Source organism: Mauremys reevesii, linkage group 1 (genome assembly GCF_016161935.1).
Source record: "Mauremys reevesii isolate NIE-2019 linkage group 1, ASM1616193v1, whole genome shotgun sequence".
Taxonomy (NCBI): domain Eukaryota; kingdom Metazoa; phylum Chordata; order Testudines; family Geoemydidae; genus Mauremys; species Mauremys reevesii.
This window is the reverse complement of record NC_052623.1, coordinates 322,494,261-322,511,868: the sequence shown is the minus strand read 5'-3', so window position 1 is coordinate 322,511,868 and position 17,608 is coordinate 322,494,261. Positions and strand designations below refer to the sequence as shown.

General features: G+C 46.1%; 1 protein-coding gene across 27 annotated transcripts in view; it reads left to right on the top strand.

The window, feature by feature from the left end:
* Window positions 1-17,608, top strand: part of PANX2 (pannexin 2) — a 51,680-nt gene that overhangs the window by 18,172 nt on the left and 15,900 nt on the right. For 2 of the 27 annotated variants that reach the window (XM_039512330.1, XM_039512237.1), the window contains exon 1: window positions 4,420-4,459. The exons of 8 other annotated variants lie outside the window; for them this stretch is intronic. Coding sequence is in view for 5 of the 19 variants with exons in the window: in XM_039512177.1 (XP_039368111.1) it covers window positions 9,228-9,453 (226 nt within the window). In the remaining 14 variants the exon portion in view is untranslated. 17 more of the 27 variants (XM_039512348.1, XM_039512263.1, XM_039512177.1 and 14 more) reach the window with 16 other exon arrangements.

Below are 17,608 nucleotides of genomic sequence, written 5' to 3'. Positions count from 1 at the left end.
GGAGACTGTCCCAGCCACATGCATACATGGCCCTCATTTTTTTTTGTGGTTTGCAAAAAGCCCTTTAAAACCAGGAAATCAAACAACAACAAAAGTGAAGAAAAAGCATTAATAGGGGACTCAGGCAGGTGCACTTTCTCTAAATGCTCAATGCAGCTGTTGGTATCTATTTTAAATCTACTCCATCAAAAGATTTCAGAGTAGCAGCCGTGTTAGTCTGTATCCGCAAAAAGAACAGGAATACTTGTGGCACCCTAGAGGGTAACAAATTAATTTGAGCACAAAAGCTTATGCTCAAATAAATTTGTTAGTCTCTGAGGTGCCACAAGTACTCCTGTTCTTTTTCCATCAAAAGAGTACATCATGCAGAATTTGTTTTTAAATCTTTCATCTCCGCTTGGCAAGTAACTAACATAGCTCAGTGAAGAGTCACAAAGAAAGAATAAGTGAACGAGGGTTCTTAAGAGGGTGGGTGGGTGGGAGGGAAGGAAACGCCCAGGTACCTACTAGATTCCAGAGGTCTGAGCTGTAAAACTTCAAAGAGAAGAGTGTGCTGCTGCAAACTAGTCACCTACATTCAGTTTGTAGATGCCATGTAGCCACATCTCATCAGCAGTCACATCTCATTTTCAATAGCCATTTCTTGCTGCTGGTAGGCTCAGAGCCCTAGCTTACTGCCAAACGCTTTGTCTCAGCCACAGCCATGGTAACAGCTCATGGCCAGTGGGCACTTCTCATTGCCGATAGCTACAAAGTCTCATCTCACTGCCAACAGCCTCAGAGCCACATTTCACCTTCCCCTCCGGCCAACCACAGTCCTTTGTCTGCCCTTTATAATGTCAAACACTTACCTGTGGGACAGGATGAGGTGCTCAGTAGTGCAACCTTAAAGCAAGCAGACAGGAAGCAGGGGCGGCTCTAGGCACCAGCAAAACAAGCTGGTGCCTAGGGCGGCAAAATCTAGGGGGCGTCCCCTGCCGCCGGGGGGGGGGGGGGCGGCAGGCTGGGCCGGCGGATCTGTCGCAGTCATGCCTGCGGGAGGTCCACCGGAGTCCCGGGACGACTGGACCTGCCGCAGGTATGACTGCGGACGGGGCGCTCGTCCCGCGGCTCGGCTGGACCTCCCGCAGGCATGACTGCGGCAGCTCAAGCGGAGCCGCCGGACCCGCGAACCGTCCGCAGCCGAGCCACGTGGGACCACCGGTCCCTCTGCAGTCATGCCCGTGGGAGGTCCGCTGCTCCCGCGGCTCCGGGGCGCCTCCCGCGCATGACTGCTTGGGGCGGCCAAAAACGTAGAGCCGCCCCTGACAGGAAGGCAGGAATGATGCTGACGTTGGAAAGTGTGTGTATCAGCAACAGCAGCAGGCAGATGCTGCTCTGAAGACGGCTGACCTAGGTCAGCAGGTAGTGTTCAAAATTGCTTCTCAGAAAGTGATGCCCCTTCTTCACAGGCACAGGGGTAGCAAAGTCTGGAGATCTCTCAGGCTGAATTTGCTACCTTGACCTTTTCCCCCACCCTCCAACCCTACCACTTGCTTTTTAATTTCAGAAATTTAAATTTAGATTTTACAATATGCAAACAATATTTGACTAATTTTAATAGTTCTTATTAAAACATAAGGTGTAACTACAAAAATGTCAATTTCCAAAACATACATAAACATCTATTTTAAACACAAATTTTAAATGGTGCTTTTTTTCTTTATTCCCATGTACATTATTTCAATTGTATAATTTAAAAATGACAATTTCTTAGCAAATACTGATTAGACTGAGTTATTCATTCATATGTGCATTACAATATAAATATCACAATTCTATGTACTGCAGATGTACTCTTTCTCCTCATTGTTTAAGATCTCTTGATTGTTCCCCTCCAGAAAACAGGACACAGCCACCCACCTCCCACAGGAGTCACACATTACCATTGAAAAGTTATACATTTTAAATTGATGACAGAATGGATTATTCAAAATGTTTGAATTAGCTTGTACATGATTATAAAATATTCCCTGTTTTTGAACTTTTGCTAGAGTTAGTTCATATGATCTTCACTTTCTACATATGAGATCTATAATCAAACTATGATTCTATCAGCACCATGTGAAATTTTTATTAGTGTGGAATTATTACCACAAGCATGATCATTATCTAGGCTATTCCACAGTGTCTGTGTCTTTATGCTACTGTCTGGGTACTAGACCATGACATCTGTTCTTATGCTAGGGATGGCCACTTTGTGTTTCCTTATTTACCCTACCATATGCTGTACATATACCCCAATTTTTTTGTTTCTCATCAACATCCCATCTTCATTGTCCTTTTGGCAATCAATGTAGTTGCAATATATGCAAAGTATTTCTCCAAGATGATTGCAGAATCAATATGATTTAATCAAATAATGGTTCTGTAGTGTGGAAGACTATGAAAAGAGAAAATCTGACGTCTTCAAGTAATGTCCCATAGGTGTTCCACTTCAGGCGTGGATGTGCCCTATGCACCTTTGATCAGAGATTTTAGTGAATGTCTATTCTCCCCATGCATGCTCCCTACACACCCTCACGCCCCGTGCTGAAGCTATACAGAGCTGAACAGATGAACTGCTCTCAGTTCTTTCTCAACCGCCTTGGCCTGAGACGTAGCTATAGTGTACCCACTTCCAGTATGCCTTGTCTTATTACCTTTTCTTTTTATCTTAATAGTAGCTTAGTGTTTAATTAATTTTAGTAAGAGGAGTGCCTTTTTTTCTTCTCTTCTCCCATCAGGGAGACTTGCCTTCTCGGAAGGGTATGCTCGGCTACCTAGGCTTCAAATGTCCCAGTTAACAACAACCATTCCAAGTGCATCCACTGCCTTGGAGAATCACACATCTCACAGAAGAGTAACTTCTGCTTAACCCTGAAATCTAGGGCCAGGAAGAACCAGGAGATCAAACTGAGACTTCTGATAATGGAATGCTCCGTTCACTCCAGGTCAGAGCCACATCAGGGGAACCCCCCATATATCGGTCTCTGAGCAGATCTAGTGCCCCTGAGATCTCAGTCCATCACTTCCCCAAGAAGGGAAGGACCTCAGAGACCTCCAAAGGCCCCAAGAAAACAAGCTGTGACTTGCCGCAGAATGTCTGCTCCAAAGAGATCTCTGTCTTCTACTAAGTCAGCAGTCCCAGAATTGTTGATTTCTAGATCCAGTACCATGGAGGCTGCAGGTTCCTCTGATACTGCCAGGGCCCAAAACCCAAGAAGCACCAAGAGCAAACACCGCTCCAAGCAAGCCTCAGTACCAACTGGGCATAACAGGGACAACAAGGAGAAACATTCCTCAGACAAAATACATCTCTTCCACTGGTACTACCATTGATGGGCCCGTTGGTACCATACAAATCTAAGCATCTAACTCTAGCACCTCCATCAGAGCACTCCAAACCCTCGGTACTTGAGTCTCCATCGAGACCATCAGTGTCGGCTGTCCCTTGATAGGAAGATGATATCTGCCAGGAGAAAGTCACTGAGACTTTAGATGACTGAGGAGTCCAATTCGTGCTTACAGGTAGAGCAACCTGGGGGGGGGGGAGGAGTGAATGGGGTATCAACAGAAAAGGGGGGTTCACAAGTGCTGGAGGGCATGGGCACACAAGGGGGGAGGGGAGGGGAGGGGAGCCAATTTAGAAAGGGCCTAGGTGCGGGGGAGGGGAGAGAGGCAGGAAAGGTAAACAAGCCAAAAAAAAAAAACCCCACTAAAGGGCTAGGATGGGGCAGGAGAGACAAATAAACCAGCAGCAGTGGGGAAGATGGGGTGGGCAGTAGGGAGGGGAAAGGGGCAGGCTGCTTCAGGGTACATTGGGCAAATGTGTGTGTGGGGGGGCACCAGTTAAGCACAGCTGGGGGGACAGGACAAGTCCAGGGAAGGGGGCATGGGCACCTATGTGTTCTTATGGACAACAAGTCTCTACTTGCTGCTGTAGATGAAGTCCCACTTAGAAACAGAGACAAAGCAAGCACCCAGGCTGGGGAATGGAAGCAGTCCCAGATAATATATGAGAACAATGAAGCGGGCAGTGCCGGTGGGGTGGATAGACATGGGGGAGTCTCTGCACTGCTCACCTCTACCCCCCACAAACAACCCACCACCACAGGCCCAGGAGATAACAAAAATGGTACAGTAACTCACTCCAGTAGCAGTACCCACTCCATAAAGTGCTGCTGTAGACACTCTTTTTTTCCTCCCGAAGAGTGGCAGCACCAGCACCTGAGATGGGGTGGCTGCAAGAGATGAGTCAGCATTCTGATCACCTGGAGACTAATTAGTACATCACGAGAAGCTGATTGAGGGCAATGAACTCAATTGGCCCATCAGTCCACGGTTGATAAAAGACACAGGAAGTAAGTGCAAAGGGAAGAAATAATTTTTTTTTTTGTGGTGTGAGACTGCTAGTCTTGCTGAGAAGGCTTAAACCTTGGTAAACACTGTAAATAGGTGGGAGCATGGGGGATTGTGGTTATATTGGTAAAGGGGCCTGGAAATAAAGCTTTCATGAGAGCATACTTGGAGGATTCTGGGTAGTTTCTGCTGGTAAGAAGATGGGGTAGAGCAGGGCCCTTGTGAGAATTCTCTATTATCAAATTCTACTGTGAGTTCCTTTATTTAAAACATATATATGCTTTTCAAGCTTATAGTTGAAGAAGCCTGCACATAAGTTTATGCAGAGTTGGGGAATTAGTTAAAGATAAGATTTGTTTTTAATAAAACAAAAATATTACATATTACTGGAAGACCAAACCATTACTGCATGTAATAGGTATGACCTAATATTTCAGATACGTAGAGGTAACTGTGACTCAGTGGTTGCAGTACAACTATGCAAACTAAAGACTCTATCCAGAAAAAAAAATTAAAGCACTGCTTAACTTTGTGATACAGATATTCCCATTGATATCAATGTCATGTGAGTCTAGGTAGCCAAAAACCATATCTCTGTTTAGTAAAAACTTCAGTAGAAATTTTGGTTTGCAGAGAGATTTCAAATAAGGTAGTATTGGGCCCTTCATGAATTTCAGGAGTAAATTCAACACACAAGTGGTGACCTGGTGCTGGAGAGAGGTGAAATAAGTGTGAGAAAGGTAGTTCTCATATGTGGATCAAAGAGAATGAGGAAAAAAAGTCTTATGACAACCCAGAAAATCAGATAGCATTGTAGTAATACAGTAGAACCTCAGAGTTATGAACACCAGAATTATGAATTGACCAGTCAACCATACACCTCATTTGGAACTGGAAGTATACACTCAGGCAGCAGCAGAGACAAAAAGAAAGCAGGTACAGTACTGTGTTAAACAAACTACTAAAATATAAATGGAATGCAGCATTTTTCTTCTGCATAGTAAAGTTTCAAAGCTATATTAAACCAATGTTCAGTTGTAAACTTTTGAAAGAATAGCCATAATGGTTTGTTTGAGAGTTACAAACATTTCAGTTATGAACAACCTCCATTCTCGAGGTGATTGTAACTGTGAGGTTCTGCTGTATAATGGCAAAGAATAAACCTGTGCTATACAAAAGAAAATAAATATAAAATTATAAATTAAAATCACAATAAGAACATGGGAAATTTTACAACAAAACACTTTGAGAGGTGACTACTTAACTACTAGCATTATTATTTTCTATGATTATTTGCTATTAAACCTCTAAATTAAGTAACACACCATACATCTGTACAATGTTAACCAAGATATATGATAGTGTGCTAAGGACAAGAAGTAAAAATATTGCTTTTTAAATAAATGCATTTTAGGAGTGAAACTATGTTTTGAGCAGAGTGAGAAGGAGCAATCAGATCAGCAAACATGACACTTGTGAACAGAGATGAGGCTACCTGCAGACATACTACACCTATGTAAACTAACAGAATTCTTTTAAATGCCAAAAATATATGATATATATATATATATATATATATATAAAAATAATGTGTGTGTTGTGTGTAAAATGTTCAGTATTGCTAACTCTACAACTCTTTTAAAAAAGTCTGGCTCCCAAAACTCATGAGATTTGTTTTTAAGTGATTTTTTTTTAAATGTTGGGCTCTTTTAAATCCACCTTCTCAGGGCCGGCTTTAGGCCAATTCAACCAATTCCCCCGAATCGGGCCCCGCGCCTAAGAGGGCCCCGCACACAAGCCCTGACAGTGCGCTGTACCGGGGTGGCCCAGCTTCCCCAGGGGGCAATTTAAAGGGCCTGGGGCTCCCAGCAGGGACTGGAGCCTCAGGCCCTTTAAATTGCCACCAGAGCCCCACTGCTAGAGCTCTGGGGGCTATTTAAAAAGTCTGGGGCTCCCCTTGCTTCTACTGCCCCAGCCCTTTAAATAGCCCCTGGAACCCCACTGCTTTGCCAAGGCTCCCGTGGCTATTTAAAGGGACGGGGCTGTAGAAGCAGGGAGCCCCAGGCCCTTTAAATAGCCCCGAACCCCGGGCTGCTGCTGCTGCTACCCTGGTGGGGAGGAGGAGGAGGCACTTACCGTACAGGGTGGGCGGTACCCCCTGTACCCGCACCCCCTGCCTGCACCCAGCGCCGCACTCCCTGCCCTGCCTGCAGCCAGCCCCTGCCCGCACCAGCCCCGCACCTCCTGCCCTGTCTCCAGACAACCCCTGCCGCACGCCCCTGCCTGAAGCCAGCCAGTCCCGCACTCCTCTGTGTCCAGCGCTGCCAACCCTTGCCACACCCCCCTGCAGCCCTACCTGAAGCCAGTCAGCCCACCCCACACACCCCTGCCTCCAGCCAGCCCCACACCCCTTGCCCTGCTTGCAGCCAGACCCTACCTCCAGTCAGCCCCTGCCCTGCCTCCAGCCAGCCCCATGTCCACTGCTGCCCTGCAGTTCCCAGGGCAGTAACCCTGCTTCAATGAGGGGGGGCAGGGAGCAGCTGGGACCCACACATGGGCACACCCTAGGGTGTCCAGAGAGCAAATGTGAAAAATTGGAACAGGGGTGGGGGGTAACAGGAGCCTATATAAGAAAAAGAACCCCAAATCGGGACTGTCCCTATAAAATCTGGACATCTGGACACCCTAGCACACCCCCAGGGAGTGGCGGGGATCCACACACATGAAACGGAGCTCAGTTCTAGTTCAGGCTCATCTTTTTAAAAAAGAACTTTAGGTCTGGTTAACGTACATCTGTATTTTCCCAGACATGTCCAGCTTTTTGGTTCTTAAATCGCCATCCGGGAGGAATTTTTTAAAATACGGACGTATGGTAACCCTATTGGTACAAAAAATACATACTGTGGCACATCCCTTAAAGCAGAACTTTTTACAGGGAACCGGTTGCTAAGAAATGAAAGGCTTTTTTTTACATGTTTTTTTTTTTTAGTCATCCCTGCCGGGGCCCCGCCAAAAATGTTCGAATTGGGCCCCGCACTTCCTAAAGCCGGCCCTGCACCTTCTGGCTGTTGGCTTTCAGGGTGCACTTGCTTCACCATTCAAACTTTTCTCTAAAAGCAGGAGGGCTAGAAACTTAATATTTTAAATGAAAGCTGTGCTCTCCTGTAATAGCATGATTCCTCTAGCTGGGGTTGTAAAAAATTGCAAGAGCTGGAGAGCCTGAATACTGTATTGAGCCAAGTCTCTTTTGGCAGGTCATTGGATCATTTCAAATAACGAGCTGCTTTATGTAGGCACTGATCTACCCTCTGCCTTTAACAGCACAGCCTGGAAAGGGGATGCTGAGATCAGCCAAGCAGGAACTCAACCTCCGTGCTCCCCTTGCATTATTCTGGCCATCAATGTGAACTGCTCAGCCCATTGTTGTTAAGGAGGGATCGAGGGGAGAAAAGTTATCTCCCAGCTTCTGCCACTTCTCCTGCAGTCAATCCATCGCCTCCTTTCTCAGCCTCAGCTCATGCACCGTCCCTGAGTCTGCCCATCTGGCTCCCTCCTCTGGGCATGTTGTGTCCCCCAGCACAAACGCTGCCTGTGCCTCCCCTTGATTCCCCCCCCCCCCCCGCGCTAGGAAAGGCGGTTCTGAGGGCAAGGATGCCTAGGTAGGGCAGCCCCCCTTCAGGCGAGGCTACTGAGCATGCTTGGCAATAGCCCGGTACCAAATCCGGCTGCTTGCAACCCAGAGCCGAGCTGCGGCGCCACAGCCCCAGCGCGTGGCAGCGCTACCACCGCAGCCCGTTCGTGTGCCGTGCCTGCCTGGTAACAGCCAACGCCGCTCCCAGCTACCCCTCCCCCTGCAAGTCCCCCCTCCCCCCAGCTGCTGCTTCCAGCTGGGCAGGCTCCAGATGTTTGGTTTAACAACTGAAAGAACCTCTTGCGTTCAGCCGATTCATTCCCGGGCTGCAGCCTCCTTCCCACCGCTGCAAGCCCCTTCTTGAATTCCTCTGCACGTTGCTGCTGCTGGGGCAGATGGAAATTTCTGTGCAAGCGCCTTTCAGCAGCGGCAATAACAAGCACCGATAAATTACACCCCCCATCCATCCCAGTTTGGGGGTGATTGTATTACTGGAGGAGGTGCGGTTACTCCTCCTAGCAGGGGGAGAGGGGGTAAGTTGTTTTCGCCTCTGCAGTTATTTACAACGTCACCGTTTGGCGTACACCATCCGCTTGGAGCTGAAGAGACCAAAGTTACAAGGTAAATGCCCTCCCTCCTCCCTGTGTCTGCAACACTTTAGCTGGGGCAGCCTGGCTTTGGCCGGCTATTATTATATGGCTGGTTATTGCAGAGCTCGTTGCATTGTTCTTATCACTGAATGCCCACCTCTCACGGCCTTTTCTTGCAGGGCTCTTCCCTGAATGTTATTGCACAGCTCGCCCTGCCTTGCCCGTGTTGCTCTTTGATTTCTCACCGTGCGGTTCTGGTTGCATCATTGCCCCGATCATATTATAGCTCTGTTGCCTCGCCCTCTTTGCCTGGCTTTCCCTGGGTGCGCTGCGTGCTCGCCAGCGCAGAGCTGCGGAGCATGCCCGGGATAACTTCCGGGCGGCAGACCCGCAGTCTCAATAGGAGCAGCATCTCCTGCGAGCTAAAGATGGTGCCACTGCTGCAAGCCCGCCCGCCGCCCCACCTGCCCTGGTGCCTGGCTGCGGCTCCCATCTGCATGGGCTGTTCTCACTGTCGGTGTCACCCTGTAGGCTGGGAGCGCCCGCGCCTCCGGAGAGTCCCGCACAGGCGAAGCTCGGCCACCCCCCGGGGAGCCGGTGTGGCGTGAACCCGCCTGCAGCTGCTTATGCAACACATCATCGATAACCACCCGGACATGGCTACTGCTCTGCTGGCGGGCGAGAAGCTGAAGGAGCTGATCCTGCCCGGGCAGCAGGACGACAAGGCCGGTTCGCTGGCGGCGCTGCTGCTGCAGCTCAAGCTAGAGCTGCCCTTCGACCGCGTGGTCACCATCGGCACCGTCCTCATCCCCATTCTGCTCGTCACCCTGGTCTTCACCAAGAACTTCGCCGGTAAGGGCAGCAGGGCGCCCCGCTCGGCCCTTCACCCCACCCGGGGAGGGGGTAGCTAGAGCGCAGGTGGGCGAACCCGGGAGGGAAGGGGCAGCAGATGGCGCGATCATTGTGCGGCTTTCTCCGTGGGTAGCGGGCCTACAGATTGGTAGCTCTCTGCGGACAGCTAAAGCTCCTCAGGCCAACAAGTAGGGTTGCTAACGCTCCGGGATTATCCTGAAATCTCCAGGAATTAAAGTTTAATCTTTAATTAAAGATTATGTGAGGTGGTGAAACCTCCAGGAATACTTCCAATCAAATTTGGCAACCCCAAGGGAGAAAGATGGAGGGCCCGGTTCCACTCTCCTTATTCCTGCAGCCTCCTTTAAACCAATAGGACTGCAAGCCGACCCTGTGTTTGCAAGGCAGTGATTTCCTCTGATCAGTTACTCCTCTGATCCCTGGGGAACTTGCTGGGGCTGAAGGGAGTTTACCTGGCCATTGCTATGATGCCACAGGTGGACATACTTGTGAAGATGAGCTGAGGCAGCCACTTTAGTATTTTAGTTTATTTGTTAAACAGAAGCTATGCTGATCTACCAAAAATGATTTTTAAACATATCTCTAGTATACAAATGTACTAGTGGATTGTGTGCATGTTTAACTGCACTGTTAGGTGAACAATAGTAATTTTATACATATATACTACATCCATATTGTGGTAGGCCCAATTGCGATTATGAAAATAACTATTTGCCTACTAGGTTGTTACTGTCTATTGTGAAAATCTGTATTCAGACACTTGTAAACATTTTATTTGCAACTAGATTGACCCCAGCATCCCTTTCAGAGCCTTTATGGTCTATGAAATCAATCCTTCATATTGAACTTTGAAAACTAGGGACCCATTAATTGTTCTGGGTCTTTTGAAGTAAGTAGTCTCTCAAGTAAACAAATCTTAGGCTGTGAAATATGGACTTGATGAATGGAGCTCTTAAGCCTTTATTGTATTAATCTGACCACTGCACAGGTGATTTAAGGCTGCATACTAAAAATCAATATTAAATTTGTGTTTAAAAATGTGGTCTGCAGCTAGTAGCATTAGTAGGTAGTGTTGACTTCAGTGGGAGTTTTGTCAAACAAGCATGACAGAATCAAGCCCTTATTGTGTATGCATTGGGGCTGACTTTTACAACTCTGTATCCCGTTTGGTTCCATTATTAGATATTCATAAACCATATGAAGGATTAACTGTTTGACAAATTATTTTGTTTAAATGGAAGACATTTTTAATCTTACAAATTAAAGCAATTTTAAACCAGTTAATTTTTTAAAAAAATTATAGCTCAAGATTTTTATACACCTCTACCCTGATATAATGCAACCCCATATAACACGGGTTCGCATATAGAGCAGTAACCCTGGGGCTCTGGCAGCAGGGCTCGAGCGGCACTTTAAAGGGCTTGGGGCTCCGCCTGCTGCGTCGCACCCCGGGCTCTTTAAATCACCGCTGGAACCCTGCCGCCGCTACCCCAGGGCTGCGGCAGCGGGGCTCAGCCGGTGATTTAAAGGGCCCGGAGCTCTGGCTGCTGTGGGGAGCCCCGGGCCCTTTAAATTACTGTCAGAGCCCTGCCACTACTACCCCGGGGCTCTGGCAGCGGGGCTCAGGTGGCAATTTAAAGGGCCCGGGGCTCCCCGCGGCCGGAGCCCCGGGCTCTTTAAATCACCGCTGGAGCCCTGCCACCACTACCCTGATATAATGGGGTTTCATCTATAACACGGTAGGGATTTTTGGCTCCCGAGGACTGCGTTATATCGGGGTAGAGGTGTACATGAATAGTGATATTTAGTGCCTCAGTTTTTGGATGCCCAACCTGAGACACCTTGAAGGGGCCTCATTTTCAGAAAGTGCTGAGTGCTAATGTGATGAAAATTAGCCCCCTTTAAGTTCACTCATATTGAGAATGCAAAATCACTAGTGATTTTTGAAAATCATCACCACAGACTCTAAGGGCTTTAGACTCTCTCTTCCTCTGCTTGGTGTGGAGAGAAGCAAAATAGGGCAGAACCTCAACCAGCCCTGTAGAAGAGGGAACCCTACCTGTAGCATGTTCCTCCTGTACTGCAAGTGCCCTTCTGTGTGACATCTGCAGGCTTTGTGGGTCTTAGAGGTAATCTTCTGAGGAAGGGAGAGGAGTTTGATAACTTCCCTCTGGATAATGTGGATTTCCCAGTAGAAATCGATCCATGACTTATCTGGTGAAAGGAGCAGTAACTTACCTCCATGTCTACAGTCCTTTCAGAGAAAGAGTTCCAAAGGGAACCATGTGATTAATGGAGGGGAGGCTGAGATATTCTCAGACTGGATGTCACTCTGCAAGGATAAGCAAACAAGTGCATGTGAATCTAGTGGAGCAGCTGATTTTACTGACATAAATCCTTCATTTTCCCTTTTGGCTTAAACTGCACTCCCTGCAGGGGAAAATCTGCCTTTATCTCTGCAGCTTGAGGAACATATTTTACCCTTGGGAAGATTTATATGTGGAAGGGGCAGTCTGTATCCTTAAGAGTCAAACAACTTTTTCAGATAGATCAAAACCAAAATCATTTGAGTCTAGTCACAGACTCTATATGCTAAGTTCACCTTGGGATCACGAAACTGTAGCTTATGCTAAAAGCAGTTTTTGCCATGTTGTTGTAGCTGTGTTCAGGATATGAATGAGGTCATCTTTTATTGCACCAACTTCTGTTGGTGGGCGGTATGGCTTTCAAGCTATGCAGGGCTCTATGTAGCTTGAAAGCCTGTACCTTCCACCAGCAGAAGTTGGTCCAAAGAAAGATAAAAGAATAGACAGGACAAACCTCACCTCTCAGCACAAAGGACACCATTATATTATACTGGGAAAATGGGCCACATTCTGCTCTCCAGTGGTGTCACTGGGTTGCTCAGATGCTCCAAAACACAGAAAAACAAAACAGAAAGGGGGAGGGGGGAAGAATAAAAGACACTCTGGATGGAAAAAAAAATAATTGAGTGGGTAATAAGAACATAACATAAGAACGGCCGTACAGGGTCAGACCAAAGGTCCATCTAGCCCAGTATCTGTCTACCGACAGTGGCCAAGGCCAGGTGCCCCAGAGGGAGTGAACCTAACAGGCAATGATCAAGTGATCTCTCTCCTGCCATCCATCTCCATCCTCTGATAAACAGAGGCTAGGGACACCATTCCTTACCCATCCTGGCTAATAGCCATTTATGGACTTAACCACCATGAATTTATCCAGTTCTCTTTTAAACGCTGTTGTAGTCCTAGCCTTCACAACCTCCTCAGGTAAGGAGTTCCACAAGTTGACAGTGCGCTGCGTGAAGAACTTCCTTTTATTTGTTTTAAACCTGCTGCCTATTAATTTCACTTGATGACCAACAGTTCTTGTATTGTGGGAATAAGTAAATAACTTTTCCTTATCCACTTTCTCCATATCACTCATGATTTTATATACCTCTATCATATCCCCCCTTAGTCTCCTCTTTTCTAAATTGAAGAGTTCTAGCCTCTTTAATCTTTCCTCATATGGGACCCTCTCCAAACCCCTAATCATTTTAGTTGCCCTTTTCTGAACCTTTTCTAGTGCCAGTATATCTTTTTTGAGGTGAGGAGACCACATCTGTACACAGTATTCGAGATGTGGGCATACCATGGATTTATATAAGGGCAATAATATATTCTCAGTCTTATTCTCTATCCCCTTTTTAATGATTCCTAACATCCTGTTTGCTTTTTTGACTGTCTCTGCACACTGCGTGGACATCTTCAGAGAACACGATGACTCCAAGATCTTTTTCCTGACTTGTTGTAGCTAAATTAGCCCCCATCATATTGTATGTATAGTTGGGGTTATTTTTTCTAATGTGCATTACTTTACATTTATCCACATTAAATTTCATTTGCCATTTTGTTGCCCAATCACTTAGTTTTGTGAGATCTTTTTGAAGTTCTTCACAATCTGCTTTGATCTTAACTATCTTGAGCAGTTTAGTATCAGCTGCAAACTTTGCCACCTCACTGTCTACCCCTTTCTCCAGATCATTTATGAATAAATTGAATAGGATTGGTCCTAGGACTGACCCTTGGGGAACACCACTAGTTACCCCTCTCCATTCTGAGAATTTACCATTAATTCCTCCCCTTTGTTCCCTGTCTTTTAACCAGTTCTCAATCCATGAAAGGACCTTCCCTTTTATCCCATGACAGCTTAATTTACATAACAGCCTTTGGTGAGGGACCTTGTCAAAGACTTTCTGGAAATCTAAGTATACTATGTCCACTGGATCCCCCTTGTCCACATGTTTGTTGACCCCTTCAAAGAACTCTAATAGATTAGTAAGACACGATTTACCTTTACAGAAACCATGTTGACTATTGCTCAACAGTTTGTTTTTCTATATGTCTGACAATTTTATTCTTAACTATTGTTTCGACTAATTTGCCCGGTACTGATGTTAGACTTACCGGTCTGTAATTGTCGGGATCACCCTAGAGCGCTTTTTAAATATTGGCGTTACATTAGCTAACTTCCAGTCATTGGGTACCGAAGCCGATTGAAAGGACAGGTTACAAATCTTAGTTAATAGTTCCACAACTTCACATTTGAGTTCTTTCAGAACTCTTGGGTGAATGCCATCTGGTCTTGGTGACTTGTTAATGTTGAGTTTATCAATTAATTCCAAAACCTCCTCTAGTGACACTTTAATCTGTGACAGTTCCTCAGATTTGTCACCTACAAAAGCCAGCTCAGGGTTGGGAATCTCCCTAACATCCTCAGCCGTGAAGACTGAAGCAAAGAATCCATTTAGTTTCTCCGCAATGACGTTATCGTCTTTAAGCGCTCCCTTTGTATCTTGATCATCCAGGGGCCCCACTGGTTGTTTAGCCCCACATCCTGTTTAACATAAAACTATAATGTAAGCTCATCCTGGACATGGTGTAATAAAATGGTCTTCTCTTTGGGAGCTAACAACTCAGAATCAGAGCTTCTAATTACTAAGGACTCAGTCCTGCTCCCATTGAAATCAGTAGCAAAACTCCCATTAATTTTAATAGGAGCAGGATTAGACCCTAGCTCTTTTATTACCAAGGCTCTATTTACTCAGACTTCTTAGTGAAATTACACTTGTTCAGAGAGATTGTACATTGTGTTTACTAATGATGTTAGTCCTGCTGAATACATGCCTTATTGCTAAGTGTATTTATTAGCACATACCCTGCTTCCTGATGCTTGTATTATGTTTTACCCATGCACTGTCGCTATAGTTTCCAAAGTCTAGCTATGCTCTTTGCTTTGAATGCTTCTCCATACCTTCTGGCTGGGCCGGTGCAACCACTAGGCAAACTAGGTGGCCGCCTAGGGCGCCAAGATTTGAGGGCGCCAAAAAGCGGTGCCCAAAATGTCTGGGATGCTCACTCAGCGCTGGCTAAACATGTAACCCTCTTCCCGCCGCTGTGTGAGGGGACACTGCGGCTTTGATCAGCTCCGGCCGGCTGGGAAGTGATGTCATTTCCTCCTCCGGCCGCCGGGGCGCTGCGCTGCTCCGACTCTTCCCCAGGGCCCCCACCCCTGCTCAGCCCTGCCCCGCCCCTACTCCCGTGAGCTCTGCAGCAGGGCCGGGCCTGCACTCACCGGTGGGGGGAAGTGCAGAGACCCAACCCCAGCCACGCCGCCGGTGAGTGCTGGGGGGTGGTTCCCCCCTGCCCTCCAAGCCAGCCCCACACCCCTTGCCTGCATCCAGCCCCTGCCACACACCCCTGCCCAAAGCCAGCCAGCCCCACACTCCCCTGTCTCCATCCAACCCCTGCCGCACCCCCGTGCCCAAAGCCAGCCAGCCCCACATCCTGTCAGGTTATTCATTTATTTTCATTAAATATGTAGACTAAATAATGACATTAATAAATTTTCCAGCCGAATGTGTACTAATTCTAATGCCACATTATGCAGTATTCATTTTTGGAAGTTTATAATAAGCGGTGCTCTGGGGGTGGGGGGGGTGCAAGGTGGAAGTTTCGCCTAGGGTGCAAAATATCCTTGCACCGGCCCTTCCTTCTGGCAAATTAGATAGTAGATATAGAAAAAGCAAACTCTGCTGGCAAAAATGCGATGATTTTTGTTATTGTATCTTTATCGCAAATACCATGGCAGCTTCCCAAATGCTGCTTTGTGCCTTGAATTCAGAAGTTATTGTGTCAGAATAAACAATAAGAACTGATACTTCTTATGAATCCTAATTCCTGTAAATAGTAATATCCATGGAAAGCCACTTAAAGCCAATGTAATCTTCCTAAATAAAAAGAAACTTATGGGCAGATCTATCCAGGCTTATGCAACCAGTACTTGTAAAACACTTGAGTGCAGTGTATGTAATTAAGGGTGTTATACAAGTATGGTGAGGTGAGCTCAGAGCAATGGTTTCTTGCAAAATATCTTTCTTAGTGTAGGAAGGGTCTGTATGACTAGTATATGGTGTGCAGCTGAACCCCTCATATCCCTTCTCTACTCCAGTACTTATGCATGCAGGACCAAGCAAGGAGTAAATAGGAGTCAACAGTGTCTGTGAAATCCAGTGGAGCATGTGGAGTAGCATTCACTTGACTGGACAGCTTGCTTGTGCTATACAAGTGACTTGGAAAAGGGAGTACACCAGGAGAAAACTTGAGTTTCCCAGCATCAGCCCATGCCTCGTTGGCCTAGAAAGTGAATATAGACAAGCACAATTATAATTTAGATAACAAGACAAACAAAAAATGTCATGACAGAATTATTTAAAAGGCAATAATTCATCTCCGGTCTTAAAGTTCATTATCTCTGTAGCATGAGTTAACGTGTACTGTACTTCCCTGATGGGAAAAGTAAAGAGAGAGTTAGTTTATGATGTTAATACTGTATTTATTTCATAAGCCAAATGCTTGTTTAAGTTAACATAACTTTCTCTTTGTTTATCTAGGCAGTTTATTCCACACTGATTGCCCTGGTACCTGAGTGCTTTTATCTTTACATCACCACTGAGAAATTAAGAATATTATTTACTGTTTTAATAATTATATTAACACATAAAGAAGGATTTAGTAGTTCACTAGGCACTGAACTAAGTCTTATGTTAACTCCATGAATAAGACCACAGTGTAAGTGAGCTTCATATTTTACGTGTTGTTTTAAATATGGAAGAGCCTTCCTTCCATCAGAGGTACCTTTGCTGTCACTCTTTATGAACTTTTATTCCTGACTTTGTGTCAAAGATAAACTGAGATGACAGTCTATGTTTGCCAGATGTAAGAAACTGTAATGTAAACAAAATCTATTGAGAGAGAAAATAATTTCCTCCCCAAACTTCACTACTAGATGGGAATGCATTTTGGGTGAAATTCACCCCTGTGCAGAGGGACACCATGAGGCCTCTGTACCCTGTAAGCCCAATACGATTTTGAGAGTGAAATCCTGACCACATTGAAGTCAATGGTAGTTTTTCTATTGACTTCATTGGGGCCAGGATTTCACTCTGAGGGCATAAGTTAAGGCTTACATGGGGCATACCATGGTTCTTGTGCTGACCCTCTGCAAAGAGGTGAAATTCACCCTTTACTTATGATCTTCAGGACATCTCTCAGGAGAGACCTGTGGACACTTGCTCACATACAGTCCATTTTACAGAGTTGTTACTGAACTTGCCAGTTTTTTTGAAATAAAATAGCATGATTCCTAGAAAGCAAGCTCCCCAGAGGGCGAGTCAACAGCTATACATAGCATGTTTATAGTTGGCACACGATAACCACAGTGAGGGTATGAAGGCCTCTAAGAAAGATACTCGGCTATTATGCTAGCAAAAAAATCTGGGAGCTTGAGAGTCCAAGGGATTGGCATGAGCCCTCTCCCCATCTCTGACCCCTATACCCCAGCCCTAGAAAAATTGCATCTCACATGCTGATTCTGCTCCCATTGGAAATCAGCGGGCATTTTGCCTTTAATGGGAGCAGGATTGGCCTATAATTCTTTGACTGAATGGGTTCGGATCTGAATTTAAGTTGAACTCAAGACTTGTTTTCTAAAATTTCAGGGCTTAAAGCCTTGTTTACAAGGATTCATACAATAGCCAAGTCTCAAGGAGTTGGCTCCAGTGGTGTTGAAG